The sequence below is a fragment of the Cinclus cinclus genome, chromosome 4, assembly GCF_963662255.1.
Source record: "Cinclus cinclus chromosome 4, bCinCin1.1, whole genome shotgun sequence".
Classification (NCBI taxonomy): Eukaryota; Metazoa; Chordata; class Aves; order Passeriformes; family Cinclidae; genus Cinclus; species Cinclus cinclus.
This window is the reverse complement of record NC_085049.1, coordinates 68,887,030-68,905,446: the sequence shown is the minus strand read 5'-3', so window position 1 is coordinate 68,905,446 and position 18,417 is coordinate 68,887,030. Positions and strand designations below refer to the sequence as shown.

General features: G+C 38.9%; 1 protein-coding gene across 1 annotated transcript; it reads left to right on the top strand.

The window, feature by feature from the left end:
* Positions 1-11,036: 11,036 nt before the first annotated feature.
* Positions 11,037-12,434, top strand: CHRM2 (cholinergic receptor muscarinic 2). The gene has a single exon (XM_062491511.1). It carries the CDS (start codon positions 11,037-11,039, stop codon positions 12,432-12,434), a length of 1,398 nt encoding a protein of 465 aa, XP_062347495.1.
* The last annotated feature ends 5,983 nt before the right edge of the window (positions 12,435-18,417 follow it).

Genomic DNA, 18,417 nt, shown 5'->3' with positions numbered 1-18,417 from the left:
TGGAGAAAAAAATTCTCTCTATACAAATATTTAATACATTGAAATTTCTGATTACAAAAGAAGATTATAGCTTTTTAAAAAAAATTTCTATCCTCTTCCTTGAAGAGGTTACAGAGGCTGAGTCTCAGTGTATGCCAGTGGATTTAAGAACTTAAATGTTTGAATGACAATTGAGGTGAGATTTCAGAACTTCAAGCCTCTTCAGTTTCCACAATACTGTTCAAAGTGCAAGGTTTGAAGAAGTGTTACCCTATCTCTCTGTGGCCTGTCAGAGAATAATGCAGACAGGTACTGAAACTAGGGTCAGTGAGGAATTTCTACTGAAAACAGGCATTAAGGAGTGACCATTTGAAGAGCCCATGTGAATGCTCTTACAGAACTCTTTCTCTTGCAGTCACGATTTCTTGCTTTCTTCTAATCAACTTCTTTTTTTATTCATGCCTTAGTCTTGTTCCTATTTATCTCTCTCACATTGACCCCATTTATTATTTTCTCTTGCCCCACACATCCTTGTATGCCTTTCTCTAGCTGTGTTCTTGTGCTCTTCAGACAGGTTTGTGCTGTGTGGAGGCACGTTGCAATGCAGCAATCACTGCTGTGGTTCTGCTGCTGTTACATGGCACAGTGGGAGGATTTAATCTCCAACATGATTCTTCAGGGACACAGCAGATTGATGGAGGAGATTGTTCCCTAGGTACACTGCTAGATACTATTCCTATCTAGATTTAATTTTACTTCCCATAAGTTTGCTTTACCATGAAGTCCCAATTTAAAGAGTTGTTGTGTAAAGATGGATTTAGGTTCAGAGAAGTGGACCACTGCAGAAGAATAGGGTATAGTGAGACCTCAGAAAATGAAATCTATTAGTCAGTAGTCTTTTTGTCTTTAGACATGTTTGCTGTGGAAAGATGGTCTGAGATGTAGAAGCAGGAACAGGAAGCTTGCAGACAGTAACAGATAAGTCTGTCAAAGAAAGGCAGAGAGCAATGCACAGCATAATTGTGGAATTTCAGGACCATAACAAAAAAATGTTTGAGATCTCCAACACCGCAAATGGGACAGGAACTGACTTAATCAACAAGTCAAGTCCTTATACCAATAGTTGTGCTGAAGCTGACATGGTGCTTCTGCCACACTGCAAAAGAGGTTCCCATGTGGTAAAATAAAATGACACGGTTTCTGAATTACAAAGTCAACCTTTTTCTCTCTTTTAATTAAAAACTCACCTTTGACATAGAATGGAATGTGCAAAGGACATCAAATATATTCATCACCATCACTCTGTGGAAATGTTATATCACACAGACTTCATTGCTAAAGTAACAGGTGAATTTGTGAAGTTTGCAGACCTGTGCACACAGTAGTATCCTGCTCTTCTCCATACTGTGCTAGTTAATTCCCCTCTGGCTTTAAATGTTTTTGGCTTCAAATAATTCAATTTATTTCTTCTTAAACCCTACGTTTCAAATGTTCCCATTATTTCATTTTGGTCAATATTCAAAAGTGGTCAGAATCTGATGCAAACAGACTTTGTCTCTTTAAAAACCAAAATGGACAGAGAGTTTGAGAGTGTTTGCTTATGAATTTTAGTCTGCCTGGCCTAGTAATGATTAATCCAATTTTTACAGAAGGTACATGGTCAGATACAAGTCCCTCAGTTTCCTGTTATTAAGTTAAGCTTGCTAAGCATTACATTATTTTTTAACAGAGGCTTCTGCTAAAGGCATGGTGAATTAATGGAAAGCTAAGGTATTTTACCTTGCTAAGCATGTTAGGACCAATATCTGGACCCATGCATCAGAGCTAGATTTAGATACAGATTTGTTAAACCTGTAATGGAGTCAAAAGGCAATTAGTCTGTAGCTGTAGTCTATGTAATTAAAGTTGGTAGCAGTCATGTAATGAAACACAGCACAGTCAGAGACTTGGGGAACCTACCCTAATGCAGTAGCTATGAAAAGCTGCTAAATAAATCTCACTTTTCTTTGGCAAGGACTACATGATCTTTGAGGTTCTCTGTTCACAAAAGGGGAGATGACTGTGCAGACCTACAGTAAACAATCATGGTTGTGATCAACATATTTATAATCAGCTGCAGCAAAAACTTCATTTGAGATTTTTAAATGTTTTTTATATGTATTTGGTTAGGCATTGCCTCTCCATCTTTAACAAACATTTTTCAGACTGCAGAATGAGCTTGGAAATATAGATTCTGGTTTGGAAATTTGGATACCAGTGCTTTCTGGTAAGGTAAGAACCTAATTAAGTTCCTTCAATATTTCACTATTACTGTTTCGAATGCAGCCTACAGTAATACAGGCAAAAAAAAAAAGATTTAGCTGCCCTCTCAGAAACACAATTGAACTTCTGTTCAACATATGCTTAAATACTTGCACAGAATTTGAGCCATTACCTGTTATATCTAAGTCAGCATTCTTCTCTATGCTTCTAATCTACATCTTAGGTAAACTGTTAAGGAAGATGGAAGATGTGTAAAAATCATCAGAATTTATGGACACAGAAGAACAGACTAGATTTTCAAGCTCTTTAAAATTTCATGTAAGACTGACCATGATAATGTTTAATTTTAAAAGCATTTGCTGAGTAAATAAATTAGGTACTATCCAAAGCAGATTTGAGGATTATCTGATAGATCTCAGTGAGTGAATAAGAAAATCCTATAAAAAAGCCATGTACTTACACCATGTACAACCTTGGGAAAAGGTAAGATTTTCTTCAGCTTCAGTAAGAGTCACTCTGGGCTCTCATATGTTAATATTGCCATCAGAAGCCCTACTCTGACTCTGTCTGAAGAGCAGAGTAAGAGTCTCCATGGGTTTATTCATGATCCAAAAAGGACTTTTATTACTTGTGGGGATTTGCAGACATTCACTGAAATATCACAGAATCTTTTCTGGACTCACTAGCAGGCTGATCCATGGGTTAATCCATGGTCCCTTGAGAGACCTGTACTGTGATGCAGTTCTCTGGGGTTTTTTCATGATCAGTATTCCTACAGGCTCTTGTAAAAAACAAACAAACAAACAAACAAACAAACAAAATAAAAACGAGGAAATACTAGAAAGACTGAGGTTTGAGTTTTGATTTTTGCTATTTTGTTTTATCTAGGGGAGGTGGTTGGTTGGTTGGTTGTTGGTTTGATTTGGGGGGTTGTTTTTTTTTTAGTTCTGCTTGTTATGTTTTTTAAAAGAGATACATTCCTCTTACGCATTAGCTTCAAGTAACAATAAATTCTAAATTGGTTTCAGTCAGCATTCTGATCCCTCTACTCTTTCACCAGCTTCACCACTTGTCACTCTGAGTAGCTCTCATAAGGCTTTTGCATTTAACAGCACAGATGTGATAGGTGATGTAGGAATAATGAAGTACTGTGCCTCCAACTTGTGCTGGGCTGCAGAGGAACTACTTAACTCTCACCACACTCTTCCTTCAGAAGATATGTGCTTGAACCTAATGATCTTCAATTCAGTCTCAACAGAAACTTAAATAACTCTTCTACTGAGGCAACCTTTCTCATGGCTGAGGATAGGTATAATTTTAGTCTGAGTTCTAGCATGAAAATGTTATCTAAAGTGCTTGAAGAAGATAGTTATAGTCAGACAAATCTTGTTTGGTTGATGGGTGTGAGGAGCTTCAGTCAACTTCCACAACAGTGGTACAAGCACAAGGTGGAAAGGAGAAGTGATTTCCTGAAATCTGTCACTTTAATGTCCCTCTTCTGTCTCTCCTGTAACCTCCGCCAGTAGAAATCCGTATAGGTGCACTGATGAAATGTGTATGTGGCATGAGCTAGTCCCTAGATTTTACTTTTTGATGACATCATCCACTCTTCCAGCCCATTTATGGCCTTCTGTGAAGCAACACTTGAAGCTGGGTCATGCCCAAATTGATGACTAAATGATGGTGGTTGCAGTGAATAAAGTCAGGCCTAAGCATGCGTTTCTGTGCACTGGCTGCCCCAGTCTAACTAGATTACAGAATATTCTGATTTGGAAGGACCCACAAATGTCACCAAGTCCAGATCTTAAGTGAATGGTTCATCCAGGGATCAAAACCACAACTGTGGTGTTATTAGAGCCATGATCTGACTGACTGAGCTTATCCCAGGTTATATACCTCTTCAGCCAGACTGCTTGCTCCGCGAACGTTTAAGTGTAATGGCTTCAGCTTTGCATCAAATTATGTCTCTGCTCATTAATTATAATAAAATTAAAATTGCAATAAAATGTGGGTCTCCTCTGCCTGAGAGGTAAGCAAGTTTTAAAATATTTTTAAGCCATTCTACTGCTGGAAATGACTGTTTTATGTGGCAGCTGCTTATCTGTGCCTCTAGATGGAGATCCTATCCATTTAACACAGCCTTCTAGAGAAACCTGTGGGATGCTTCAATTTTGCCTTTCGTTCTCCAGAGAGTAAATTTTTCTTTTTTCTTTGATTTTTTGATTAGAAATTTATTTTGATATCAGCTAACAGACATATTTCACAACTTATCTGAAAAAAAAAACAAGCCATAAAAAATGCTCTTCTCTTCTAGCTTTGAAGAGCATCCCTAACTATTTACTTTGCCTGAAATGTAATGCCTAAACCCTCTGCATTACAATTGCCATTCTGAAAATTCCCTCTGCTGTGTAAGTACCTCTGACAAGCTGAGGTGCCCAGGATTGCAGGTGGGACTCAGAAGGAATGGTATGGACCATTGCATTCAGTCACTTTTATCACATGGTTAAATCTCACAGTTCCACAAGAACCAAGAGGAAAATCTTCCATAACTACACCAAGAGAACTGGTTATTTTCTCAATAGTTTTGGACCAAGGGGGTTTTTTTATGATAATCCTAGCAAGAATAAGGAGGCATGTGAGTGGAAGTATCTTCTCTAGTCCAGGAGGTAAAAATCCCTTTTTGTGTATCAAAACAAATTAGATTGAACCATGACATATTTTCCAGGTTTACCCAATGCAGTAGGATACAGAGTTTAGCTTGTAATGGTACCAGCTGCCCAAAGACAGAATGGAAACTCTCTCTTGATTACACAGGTCCTGGAAAAAAAAAAAAAATCTCTGAAGCCAAGCCTGTACTGACAGAAAGATAATATTTCATGTGCCTTAGGACCAATAGGTGACTATCACAACAATGGCAATAGTAATAACTATACCAATAGATTAGAAATACTTTGTTATCCAGATCTTTCAGGAAAAAAAAAACCCTTTTTTATTATTTATTTCCTGAAACTAGAGAGATTATTGTTTGGTTGGGTTTTGGTTTTTGTGTTTTTTTTGGTTTTTTTTTTTTTTTTGGTTTTTTTTTTTTTTTTTTACTATACTATCTGTACTTCTACTTGCGTGATATTTAATACCAACACGTTGGGCTCAATACACTATTTTACTTCAATATAGTTTTTCTATATTTCCCTCTATACAGTTTTATACTGCAAGAGCAGCAGGGTGCAAGATGCAAGTTAGCAGCTTTACAAATCCTTGGACTCTAACGTGCCCTGAGGCTGCAGTTTTGGTGCCAGCATTGACACCTACTCATGTACAGTCCTCTGCTGCTTTTGGGGGAATATTTTCATTTCTGTTTTGTTCCAGTTGTTGTTTGTGGCACACTGTTGGTTTGCTTTCCTTAATATTTTTTTTTTTTTTTTTTTTTACTTTGATCTACTTGCTGTTTCAAGATCTGTGCAGAAATTTTTAATTTTCCCCTTAGGTATCCTTCACAATTAGATGGGGAAAATGTGGATCCAAGAAGGCTCACACGATATTTATTTTTTTTTTTTTTTTGTAGGACATGTATTGATTGAGATAAACAAAAGTGCATGAAAATAGAAAAAAAAAAACAAACAAAAAAAGACCACACCCAGACAGTAACACTTAGCAAAGATGTTTCTAGTTTCAAAAGGATGGCAGAAGCTAATCCAGGTGGTAAAGATTTTAGTATACAGGTGTTTGGGTATTTTCTGAAATATATTTTTATCAAAGTTCCAGACTATATCTATATTCTCTCTTAAAGTCTGCAATAAATTCTTGGTAACACACCTAGGATATTTATCACAGATGAAGGGATTTTGTTTCTCCCTTTTTGTTTCCACACTTAGATATGCATTCAGAATGGCAGTGCAGACACATTCTTGGGTAATCCTTTTTAAATCACATATATAACTTTCAGGTGCTTATCATTTGTTGCCTTCTTCCTGTCTTGACCTTTAAATGGTTTCAGAGAATTCAAAGACGTCAAATCCTTACCAAATTAAACTTGTCAATATGCACAATACAGAAGAAGGGTTTGTCTAAACTTTGACAGGTGTGATGTATCAGCCATTTTTTTCAATATACCAAACATTTCCGTAGTCTTTTTTTGTGGCAGATGTTGGAGATATATTTGAATTTTAAAATTACAATGTTTGCTACAAGATTTGCCTGCACCAAATGGATGTGTTGCTGTCAGGGTAAGTGGAAAGCACAACTCAGCAGGATGCAATGCTTATGTATGCCCCACCTCTGCCCTAAATTGTTGCCCAGCCAACAGGAGGGAATGATTTTCAGTACTGTGAGTTCTTCAGAGGGAAAAGCTACTGCACTGGGAACGTTTCCCAAGCGCATATCAAATATCAAATAATGAATTATTTTATATCTGAATTCCTGGCTTTGGACATTTTCTCTGCAGTGATTATGGTGTTTCCACTCCAAAAAGTCATATATATTTTGAAATTACATTTCAGAAAATTATCTTGGTTGCCTTTCAGGCCACAAGTGACATTCCTTTCCTTTTCTGGGTATTCTATGTTTAGCAAGAATGCTCTTAGTATAGAAGGATAAATTATGGTAGCCCATGGGAGTCAGTGCCATATTGTGCAACTCACACAAACACCCGTGGGCTCGCAGAGGAGAGCTCTGTTTGTTCAAGAATAAGATCTGGTATTTCTCACACAGGAGGTCATATTACCTTAAAATGCCTCTGCCCCATAGCTCTGCCTGATGAATAACATCTGCTCCCAGAACAGCTGTCTCTGCAGCAGGAGAGATGAGCTCTGTGGCAAGAAAAAACAAAAGTAGTCCACAGGCAGTCCTGGATGAGGCAGCAAGTGGCCACGATGAGGAGCAGAACCCTCTCTGTGCACCTGATTCCAAATCTACCGGAGCCAACAGAAGGAGCCCAGAGGATTGCAGGGGCTCTTGTGTTAGGAAACAGGCACACCCCTGCCTCTGCATGTGTAATTTTAGTGCTCTGAGCAGTGACAGTACATGCCAGTGGAAATCAGGTGTGTCTCTCCAGCCCCACACCCTCACATCAGCATACACCACTGCCAGGGTTTTGGTTTAACCAGCTTGAAATACTAATTTCGTGTAGTGGTTTTGGTTTGATAATTTGAAGTTTTCTTGTTGTTGGATAGGATTAGGAGAAAGGCAAAACAGGTACTTTATCTGGTACAAAGAAAAACTTTATTACTAGAAAGAAAAGAATAAAATAAAGATAAAGAAAATAAGAAAAAATAAGAAAAAGAATAAAATAAAACTCAGAATAACGCATTTAGAATACTCCTCCTCCCCCCACATACTTCTTTCCTTTCACACTGACAACAACAGAAAACCAGTCAGTTTACCATTTTTTCAAAAAGTCAGAGTCTTTTATTAATTCAGCTGGGAGGAGACTTTTCTTTCAGTCTGTGGAGATTTCTCCACAAGAAACAGGTTTCTTGTGGCCTTGATGTTACAGTGATCAGCCACCCAGGAGAATGGAAATTTGATTACTATGTAAGAGCCCCTTCCTCGACTAATAGCTTTCCTACAACCATTATTGAGGACCATAATATCAACCTATGGGCTGCTCCTTCTCCTCCTTTTCTCCTCCTTCTCCTCCTTCTCCTCCTTCTCCTCCTTTTCTCCTCCTTCTCCTCCTTCTCCTCCTTTTCTCCTCCTTTTCTCCTCCTTCTCCTCCTTCTCCTCCTTCTCCTTCTCCTCCTTTTCTCCTCCTTCTCCTCCTTTTCTCCTCCTTCTCCTTCTCCTTCTCCTTCTCCTTCTCCTTCTCCTTCTCCTTCTCCTTCTCCTTCTCCTTCTCCTTCTCCTTCTCCTTCTCCTTCTCCTCCTCCGAACAGCAGGAGTTTTTATCCTTACATGTGTTTCACAAAGATGCATAAACTTTCTCATTGGTATAACAATGTGTCAATATTAAAAATCAGATTCTGATTAGTCCTTGTCAGGTACAAGGGAGGCTGCCCAGGTCTCAGCAGGTAAAAATTTCAGGAAATCTTTACAAACCACCAAAACAGTAAAATATGCTTCTCTTTACAATCACAATTAGCACAATGAAATCCTACTCCTAGCAAGTAAGATTAGCTTTTAGCTTTCATCCATCTCCCTGCACCCCATAGATTTCCATACAATCGGGGGAATTGTTACTGAATTACCATTGTTTACAGTGAAAGTGGGTAAAAATTTCACTTGAAAGACCCAGGAATAAAGTTAGCTGGGAGATGGTAATTTGGTTTCACAAGTTTCAAATTTTTAAAACTAATTTTGTTCTCCAGTGGAATGAAAACAGAATTTTTGAACAGTTTTTTAAAAATACAATTTAGAGAAACACTTGCTTCCTTATAACAAAGCACAGTTTTTTCATCTCTGATCTCCTCTCACTCATTTCCATTTTGCTCCCCCACTTACTTTCTGTCACCAGAGGTAGCTGAAGAGCCCAGGCTCATGAAGCCTCTTCTGCTGATTTTTTTTTTTTAAATCTGCTTTTTTTTTTTTTTAATCAATACATTTCAATGCACTATGTTGTCTCTTCATTAAGAATGCATTCTGTTAAGAATGTTCATAAACAACTCTGGTCGGGAGAAATTCTTAGCTTGTCCAAAAAATTGATGCCTTACACATCTAACTGGATAACCAGCTGCTCAGCTGTGAAGCTTTGGAAGAAAAATAGACTGGGAGTTGCTGAAATGACAGTCCTATATATTAAAGGTGTCCCATTGATGTTTTTGCACAGAGTAGAAATTCTGCTACATTCCACTCAGCCTATTCTGACTACACAAACCACAAACTTAGCTAAAGCATTCCTTTTCCTCATTTTGTTGTCTTGAACTTGATCCCAAGGGTTTTAGTGATGTATTTCTAAATAGACAGCAAGAAAAAAATTGTCTGTCAAGGCTTGTGGTCCTATATTTATTCATGTATTTACTTCAACACAGAATTGGTAAATAAATTTTAGCTGTTTTTGACAGCAAAGGCAAATGCATGAGCCCCACCCTCTGCCAGTTGTATTTCTTTAAGTATAAACTGCATGATTACAAAGTTGCCTCAGACAGAAAACCTTCTACCCTGGTATAGCATTTTGACTTTTCCATGGAGACAGACTTGCTTATTTTTCTGAGAGGTCAGAAGGGCTTTTGCTGTTGTGCTGACATCTTGAATCATCTTCTTTCTTTTGCATGTGGGGAAAAAAAAGGTGTGTGTGTGTAGGGGGGGAAGGCACAGTTGTGAAATGACAGTAAAAATGCATTGCTCCTTTGAAGTGAGGTGGACTGCACATGTCTGTGCATCAGCTGGTTAGGCAGAGGGGCCAGAGGAGAATTCTCTAACCCCTGGTGTACAGAGGAGCCACACAGAGCTAATTTTTTGTGTTACTTTGATTGCACCACCATGTTTAAAGACACTTTCTTAAAGAAGTGATGCCTTATGTGTGGGGGAACAAAAAGCAGAATATTGTAATTAGAAAAAAACCTAACTTCCCTGTCTCATCTGGCCTTCATGCTTCAATAATCTCTTGAGCACAGCTCATAAATAATGAGCACTCAGAGACGGGCTGTACAATTCCAGTGCATTCTATTGACTTCTAGGGGATTCACAAAAAGAATATATCCTGAAGGCAAAAGCATGCACTGTTTTCTTAGTCTTCTGTCAAATGTGTATCACTAACAATTTAATTACTATTTATTGAGCACTGCCAGTAAGGTAGACAGGGCACAGAAAGAATTGCTACGTGCAAACAGAACTGATTTTTATCTGTTTCTTTATTTAGCATTACTCTGCTATCCATTTCAGACCTTTTGTTGCAGCTTAATGTGATACAGATTAAAAATAATGTGATGTGAAAAATAATGGGGGAAGTACAATCAAGCAAGCATCAAAAGATAATAAGTTTAAAAAAGAAACCTGAGCAAACAACAATGCCTTATCCAGGTACAAATACTCAAAAGCAATTTAAAAATAACTTTAATCTTACTGAAATTGAAAAGAAAAGAAAAAAAAGAAGTAAAATATGTATGCATCTAACTAGATAGCCAAATGCTCAGCTGAGATGAGTTTACTAAGTCTTTTAACTTAAACAGACCCACCCTCTTGTTTACTGACAGACTAATTACTTTGATGCAGTGCCAAAATCTTTGTATGTGTTGCCTAAAAAAGGAACTGCAAGGTAAGAAAACTGAGGGGGGGGGAGATATGATAAACCCCATTCCATAAACCTCACAGAAGCATGCCCAGGTGAAAAATGAAAGAAAGACAGAAACAGAGATCTCCTTCCCATGACCTGCTTCTCAGTAGATTACAGCTTCATTTTGGGTTATAAGAATGTTACACCCTCCAGTCTGGATTTTATATTTGGAATAGGGTTTGAAATGAGCAAAGTGAACTATTTTCATAGCAAGAAAGAAAACAATATACAGGTTCTGTTCCATAATATTCAAGTCAATATTAGTTTAAAAAAAAAAAACAAAGAGAAAAATGCATCTGAGAACTTAAAATTGTAGTTTTGGGTCCAAATGTGTGCTTTTCTCACATATTTAGAGCTAGCCTATTGTTCTGCTGTTCCTAAACTGTACACTGTAAGGTGTTTCCTTCAGCCAAAGCTAACAGGTTTTTCCCAAATACATCTTCTAGATTTAAACTTTTGCCAAGTTGTTTTTTTTGGGATCCATTCCTTAAAGACAAAGGGACTAACTTCCTGATGGTATCTGTTTTTTTTTTTTTTCTTTCCTCTGTAGGTTTAAGCTGTAACTGGGCATCTTGTTATCAGAAGCAAAATGAATAACTCAACATACATAAACTCTTCCACTGAAAATGTGATGGCCTTGGAGAGCCCCTATAAAACTGTTGAGGTAGTGTTCATTGTGCTGGTGGCAGGGTCTCTCAGTCTAGTCACCATAATTGGGAACATCCTGGTCATGGTGTCAATCAAAGTCAACAGGCACCTCCAGACTGTCAACAATTATTTCCTGTTCAGCCTGGCCTGCGCTGACTTGATCATCGGCATCTTTTCCATGAACCTGTACACCCTCTACACTGTGATAGGGTACTGGCCCTTGGGGCCTGTGGTGTGTGACCTCTGGCTGGCTCTGGACTATGTGGTCAGCAACGCCTCTGTGATGAACCTGCTCATTATCAGCTTTGACAGGTACTTTTGTGTCACCAAGCCTCTGACGTACCCCGTGAAGCGGACCACGAAGATGGCCGGCATGATGATCGCAGCCGCCTGGGTGCTGTCCTTCATCCTCTGGGCCCCTGCAATCCTCTTCTGGCAATTCATTGTGGGAGGAAGGACTGTCCCAGATGGGGATTGCTACATCCAGTTTTTTTCCAACCCTGCTGTCACTTTTGGCACTGCCATTGCAGCCTTCTATTTGCCTGTTATCATCATGACTGTCCTTTACTGGCAAATCTCCCGAGCCAGTAAGAGTCGGATAAAGAAAGGAAAAAAGGAAGCCACCCAAAACCAAGAAACAGTTTCCCCCAGCCTTGTCCAAGGTAAAATAGTGAAACCAAACAATAACAATATCCCCACCAGCGGAGATGGTTTGGAGCACAGCAAAATTCAGAATGGAAAAGCCAGTGAAGAGACTGTGACCAATAACTGTGTTCAAGGGGAGAAGGAGAGCTCCAACGACTCCACCTCCATCAGTGTGGTCGCTTCCAATTTGAAAGAGGATGAAGCTACCAAAGATGCCAGACAGGCTTCTGCCTCCCAAGACCATGTCAAAGCAGAGAACTCCAAGCTGACATGCATCAGGATAGTCACCAAGTCCCAAAAGGGGGACTGCTGTGCCCCTACCAACACTACTGTGGAGATCGTAGGCACGAACGGAGAGGAGAAGCAGAACAACGTAGCCCGAAAAATCGTCAAGATGACGAAGCAGCCAGCCAAAAAGAAACCACCCCCTTCTAGAGAGAAAAAAGTGACAAGGACAATACTGGCCATCCTCCTGGCCTTCATCATCACCTGGACCCCATACAATGTGATGGTGCTCATCAACAGCTTCTGCGCATCCTGCATCCCTACCACCGTATGGACCATCGGTTACTGGCTCTGTTACATCAACAGCACCATCAACCCCGCCTGCTACGCGCTCTGCAATGCCACTTTCAAGAAGACTTTTAAGCACCTTCTTATGTGTCATTACAAGAATATAGGAGCTACAAGGTAAAAATAATAATGAAAATAATTACGGAAAGGGTGAAGAAGTTCCAAATTAAATTTAAAAAAACTCTTGATGCTATAGCACTTTATGCTCTTCTATGGAATGTGCAATCCAGGATGTTAGTGGAAATATTGATAAGAGGCATCTGCTGTACCCCTGAGGACTACACTTTAAAACATTTTTTAAATAAATGAAATTAAATATTTAGGACACAGTGATATTTGAGAAATCATTGAAGTATGTGGACTGGAGGCACAGTTCCTTATTTTCTGAGAGTATTCTGCAGAAGGGCTTTAAAGTATATGATCTTTGGTCATTCTGTGTAAAATACTTGTCCTTTCATTCTCTTTTTCTTGTTTTTTCCTGTGTGTGTTTATTATATTTTCATCTAGGTAAAAAAAAAAACAAACAAAAAAAAACAAAAACAAAAACAAACCAAATTTTAATAACTGTGTGGAAGAGGCATAGGAGTTAGGAAGGTCATTGCATAATCCAAATCAATCATAGTAGAAATTTTCTAAAGCTCAAAGTTATCTAAAGCTGTTTTGCCACTGTCATGTAAGAAGGTTAATGTTAGGTAAATCATGATGAAAGTTTTTTATGTTGTTTATGACACCGCTATTTCCAAAATCATAATAGCTCTGAAAGTGTACTTATGTGCAACATGTAATCATTGTATATAATTCCAAATCTGCTGCTTGCCCCCTCCCAAGGGCTTTTGTTCTGTCACTACTTCATCATGACAAGATCAAAGTTAAAAGTCTCGTCCAAACGGCTACATGCCAAGACTTCTTCAGCATCCATGTAAACCAAAGCTTTTGAGACAATTTTGTTCACTTTGTTCATCACATAACATCGACCTGTGGATTTGTCTTTTACCTTTATCAGCCCTTTCTTCCTCTCTGTACCTTACTTGTCCAGGGCAAGACTGAATATCAAAAAGAAGCTGTAAATTTAAAGGTCTCATCCAGTCAGCCACCATGGTGGCCAATCAAAGGGTCCCAGCTGAAGAATAGAAACAAAATTATTACAAGGAAAATGAAAGGCTATATCCACTTAAATCTGGATGTACAGATGAAGAGATATGTTGAGGCTTCACAGAATGAATAGTTAATATTAGATGACCATGCTCTTGACCTGTCAAAAGATCATTCTGTGATTAATTTATTGAGGAAAAGAGTAAGACAGATTGACATACCCACCTGGATCAAACTCTGCTAAGCCCTTAGTGTGAAACTGGTGTCCTTTCTGGCTGAATCCTGGACAAGATGTTTGCTTACTGAAAAAGATATTGGTCACATTGCCTTGTACTACCTGAGAGCCATATTTTGACTGTAAACCAAGGAGTAACACTAATAAAAAGACAGAGAGAAAAACTGTGATTATAGAAAACCAGATACTGAAATAGTCTGGATGGGAGTCTGGCAAGGGTTAAGTTTAAATATTTTTTTGCTACCCTACTCTAGGTGAAATTTAGATTATTTCTGCTTGACAAAGGATTTAGTATTCCAATATTTGATATTTGCTGTAGCAAAACTAAACATTTTGTGGACAGGGTATCAGATTACTTGAAAACAGAGATTGTCTGTGAGTTATGCATAGTTTATTTACCTCCTTCTAAATGTCTCTAACTTCCAGGCCCTAACAATGGTACAGTTATATATTTTGTTACCCAAAATGAGCATAGACAGTGTCCTGAGGGTCTCTTTCCTCGAGTGAATGCCCCTCACCAAACAGGACACCAATTCATTCTGTTATTTCATGCTACAACTCTAGAGCATTCCAAAATGCACCTCAAAACAGCAGCCTCTGAGATTACACAGACATTAATCTTGTAGAATTAATTTTTACATTTGACAAGCTTATTGGAACGCAGTATAAAAGCACTTGGGTATCATGACAATTTTCATGTTTTGTAGTACAAGTTCCCAGCAGAAAGTGAAAATGAGGAGGATTAAACTGCAGTAAATTAAGGCCATGTTAAACTGCAGATTAATGTGTCTTAATATGGAGTCAATGCATTTATACCCCTAGTGATTTCATCCTAGTATAACTGTCTCTATACAGCCAAGAATCTAATTTTGAAATCCTCACTTGCCTTGAGTTATATCTACTATCACTGTTTTCATCTTCCTGCTTGTAAGGAAGAATAACTCAATGACAAAGCTTGCCAAACTGAGCACTGCTTGCCTTTTAAAACTTCATTCACTAGGTTTATCTTGACAGGTCAAAGGAAGGACCTACACATTCCTAGGTTGTTCATTCTATTATAGTGTTAAAAAAATCAGATAAAGTCCCAAAATAAAATAAAATAAATATTTTCAATTTCTAAATCTAACTTCTTTAGAAAAGTTTCATAAAAGAAACACACCTGCTTCTTTCTTTCAGCAAGTGCTGTGGGTATTAATAGAATAGGTACTCTAAACTGGGAAATAATGGTTTGTACAGCCATACTTTATCTTTTAATTCTGCTTTTCTGGCATTTGTGCAAATTCTTTATTCTCAAGTTGAAGTTATCACTTTTTCATAATGAGTTAATCTAACAGCTAAAGACACTCCTACAGGTTAAAAAGGCAACTGATAGATTGAAATTGTACTCCTTCATCGTGTGATATGATAACACTCAAAATACCACAGCAAGAAAAGTATTTTGGGGTTAGAATCCACGAAAAAAACAAGCAAAGGAAAAAAAAATATCAGTTTGAAATTTTCTAGCACTTTTCCCTAGCACTACCCTCACTTTTGATTTTAAAGGACAAGGTGCTCTGATTTGTGCCATAGTATATTTAAAAGGCTTGCAGGACACACAGTTCTCTGTGTTTCCACCCTGTAACAGCTCCATGCTATATTTACATTTGCAGAAAATTAACAAGCATAAACACCACATAATGCACCTACGCATGGATCCACAGGCATGCAAACACACAACCCTACATGGTTTATATACATGAAAAATAACCAACCAATATTCAAGCTGTTGCATGGAATCTTGTCTTATGTGCACTGCCAGCTGCTGGCAGGTGCAGAGCCAACACTTATTGCACTGTCTAGCCCCTCCTGGAGGCAGACGAGAGGAAGAATGTGCCCTCAGATGTTGGGAATCTCTTTGGTCTTCGGCTGGTTGTGGTTCAGCAAGACAAAAATGTGATAATGGTTCAGAACTGCAAAGTAATTTATTATTGAATATCCTTTGGGCTTTCATGTCTTTCCTTCGTGTCCCAAACCACGTTCACCAGGTTTCACTTCTCTTCTGAGTGATAGAGCTCTGCAGGATGTAGATGTCAGTCTTGAAGAACAGCTCTCCCCTTAACTTCAGCTTCCCTGGCTGTCACCTGCACCCTGTGGTCCCCAAGGCCCCAGGTGCCCCTGCTGCTGGAGCTGCCTCATCTTCACCTCGGGCTTGACCAGAGGATCCCAGCAGCACATCCACACCACGTGCTGCACTGGCCACTTCTGCTTCACACAGAAATCAAGCACACTGTGCTGGTGACTCGTGAAAACAAAAAGAAAACAAAAAACAAAAGAACAAACAAACCCAAAATCAATAACCAACAACAACAACAAAAAAATTGCAGCTAGAACTTCTTGCCCCCTCCTTTTCTTCCTCTTTCATTATTTCCAGAAAGAGGCAGCCCACGGGCAGTGATTTGTGTTGTCATGGGACAGCGCTACCTTCGTGTTCTAGGAAGAGAACAGCAACTCGGAGATGCATCAATCCAGTGGGCAACTTTTCTGGGTATTAAAGATGTCTGTAGTCAAAAAGAAAGGAAAAAAAAGGAGAAGGAAAAGGAAAAGGAAAAGGAAAAGGAAAAGGAAAAGGAAAAGGAAAAGGAAAAGGAAAAGGAAAAGGAAAAGGAAAAGGAAAAAAGGAAGAAGGAAAAGGAAAAGGAAAAGGAAAAAAGGAAGAAGGAAAAGGAAAAAAGGAAGAAGGAAAAGGAAAAGGAAAAGAAAAAGGAAAAGGAAAAGGAAAAAAGGAAGAAGGAAAGCTGAAGCAATATTTAAAATCTCTTTTCCAGTGAGAACAAAAATCTAAGAAAAGCTTGTCAGCCTTCTTTCTGTTTGAGATTTTTCATTGGATTTATTAGGAATCACAGGATCTACTCAGACAGCAAAGTATTTGAATGTTGCCTGATGAAAGACAGTCCAAAGACAACAAACACATCTATGTAGGTCAGATTGCTTTTTCTTTCCTTCTTTTATTGTTTTTTTTTTTTGCTGTACAAAAGCTCACGGGGATGGGAGTGCTCAAGTGGACCCCAGAGATCTGTTGTTTGACATTCACAAAGCAAGAAGGGAACAAAAGGAAGTGCTAAATCTAACAACCCTCTGTTTTCTCTCTTCTGGTGGAGGAAAGCACTGACAAGAAGAGGTGCCTTCAAGAGGTGTGGCTGTGGTGAGAACAGCCCACACGCTGCTGAGGAAAGCCTTGAAGTGCCCCTGCAGCTCCTGGCCTCCCATCCAGGGATAGGAGCAGGAGGGCAGAGACTTTTTTTTTATCTCCTTATGGATTTGAATGTGTCCATCTGTCTGTGGGACTGGCTAGCGAACACACTGTTCCCTTCCCCAGTTTTGACTGATTTTGATCTCTGTTCTTCATTCCTTTGAATGAGACATTCCTATGGATGAGTGAGTGTTGCCTCGGGACACAGCTCCCAGTTTCTCCTGTGGTGCTGAGGTGGCACTCCTGGAATTTTTCACTTCTGCTGACATTACCTCTCTTTGTCACTTCTGTGCCCCAAAATTAATCATGGCAGTGGCCTAGCAGGACTGAATAGGTAAAAAGCATCCTGACAGCCAACCTGCTGCAAACCTGATTTGAATGCATCTTGGGGGCAGGGGAGTGAGTGGAGAAGAGAGATGCTGATTTTTTTCTCCCTCCCCTTAAAATAATCCATAAAAATGTTTATATTTTGACAAATTGTCATGTTTCTAGGGGCAATAAAGTCAAGTTTTACAAAAGAAGAGGCAGGAGAACAAACTCTGGTCCTGTGCATGGGGGTCATTTGCTGACAGTGAGTTTGGAGTTTAATAGCCCCAGATGACCACAGTGCAAGTGGTAGAAAATGAGAGGCTTAAAAGAAGTTAGTTTTTTGGGGTTTTTTCACTACAGACATTTACAAGGTTATGATTTCTCTACAGTATTGCTTTTTCAGTTCATGTATGTCACAAAATGCTCTTGACTTTTGGGAATCTTTCTTTTTTAAAACTTATAGAAAATCTTGCCTTGAAGGAACCTCAGAGACGGTCTTAATTTGCTGCAGCCTCTCTTCTCTCTTTTTCCTCTTTTGCCACAATTTTACCACAAAGCTTTCCTCCCTGCTCACTTTAACAAGTGCTACCTGCAAGCTACAGGCTTGCAGTTTCACTTGCCTTTCAGGCACTGTGAATGCTGGTATTCAACCTCTTTAACCCCACCCAAAAACTGCCTTCCATAGCATACAACATCCTCCTCCACTGGAGCCCAAGCTACTGTGTGGAATGGCAAGTTCCATAAGTCCTTTCTGCATGGGTTTTAAATTGGAAGTAAAACAAAACCTCACATGAAACAAGGCCAAATCAGTCATTTTGTTCCCCCGTTTTGTTATCTCTGTGTTAGGCAGAATGGTGGATAATGCCAAAGACTGAATGTGCTTGTAGTGGAATATCATGCTGCCACATGCACGGATTAATTTTCTGCTCTGTGCAACAGAAAGGCAGCCCTGCCTTTCCTAGAATCCCCTTTCATTCATGAGCTTACTAGAAGAGTATTCACTGAGAGTCCAAACCTAAGAATGTAATTATAGCAAGACTGAGTTGAACATGAATCGTTTACCAAAACCAATGTCATTATTTCTCCCATATTTTTACTTCCCTCCTTTTGCAATGGCCTCTTTTGCTACATTGTGGAGCTAGTGAGTTGCATGAGCATATCAGTCCTCCCAGGCCTCATATTTCAGGGTACTGAGTATATTTGTTAAACACATTTCATTCCAGTAATAACCAAATAACA

What these genes read in the sequence shown, in the direction of transcription:
- CHRM2 (XM_062491511.1), top strand. Translation starts at nt 11,037, where the DNA reads ATGAATAACTCAACATACATAAACTCTTCCACTGAAAATGTGATGGCC.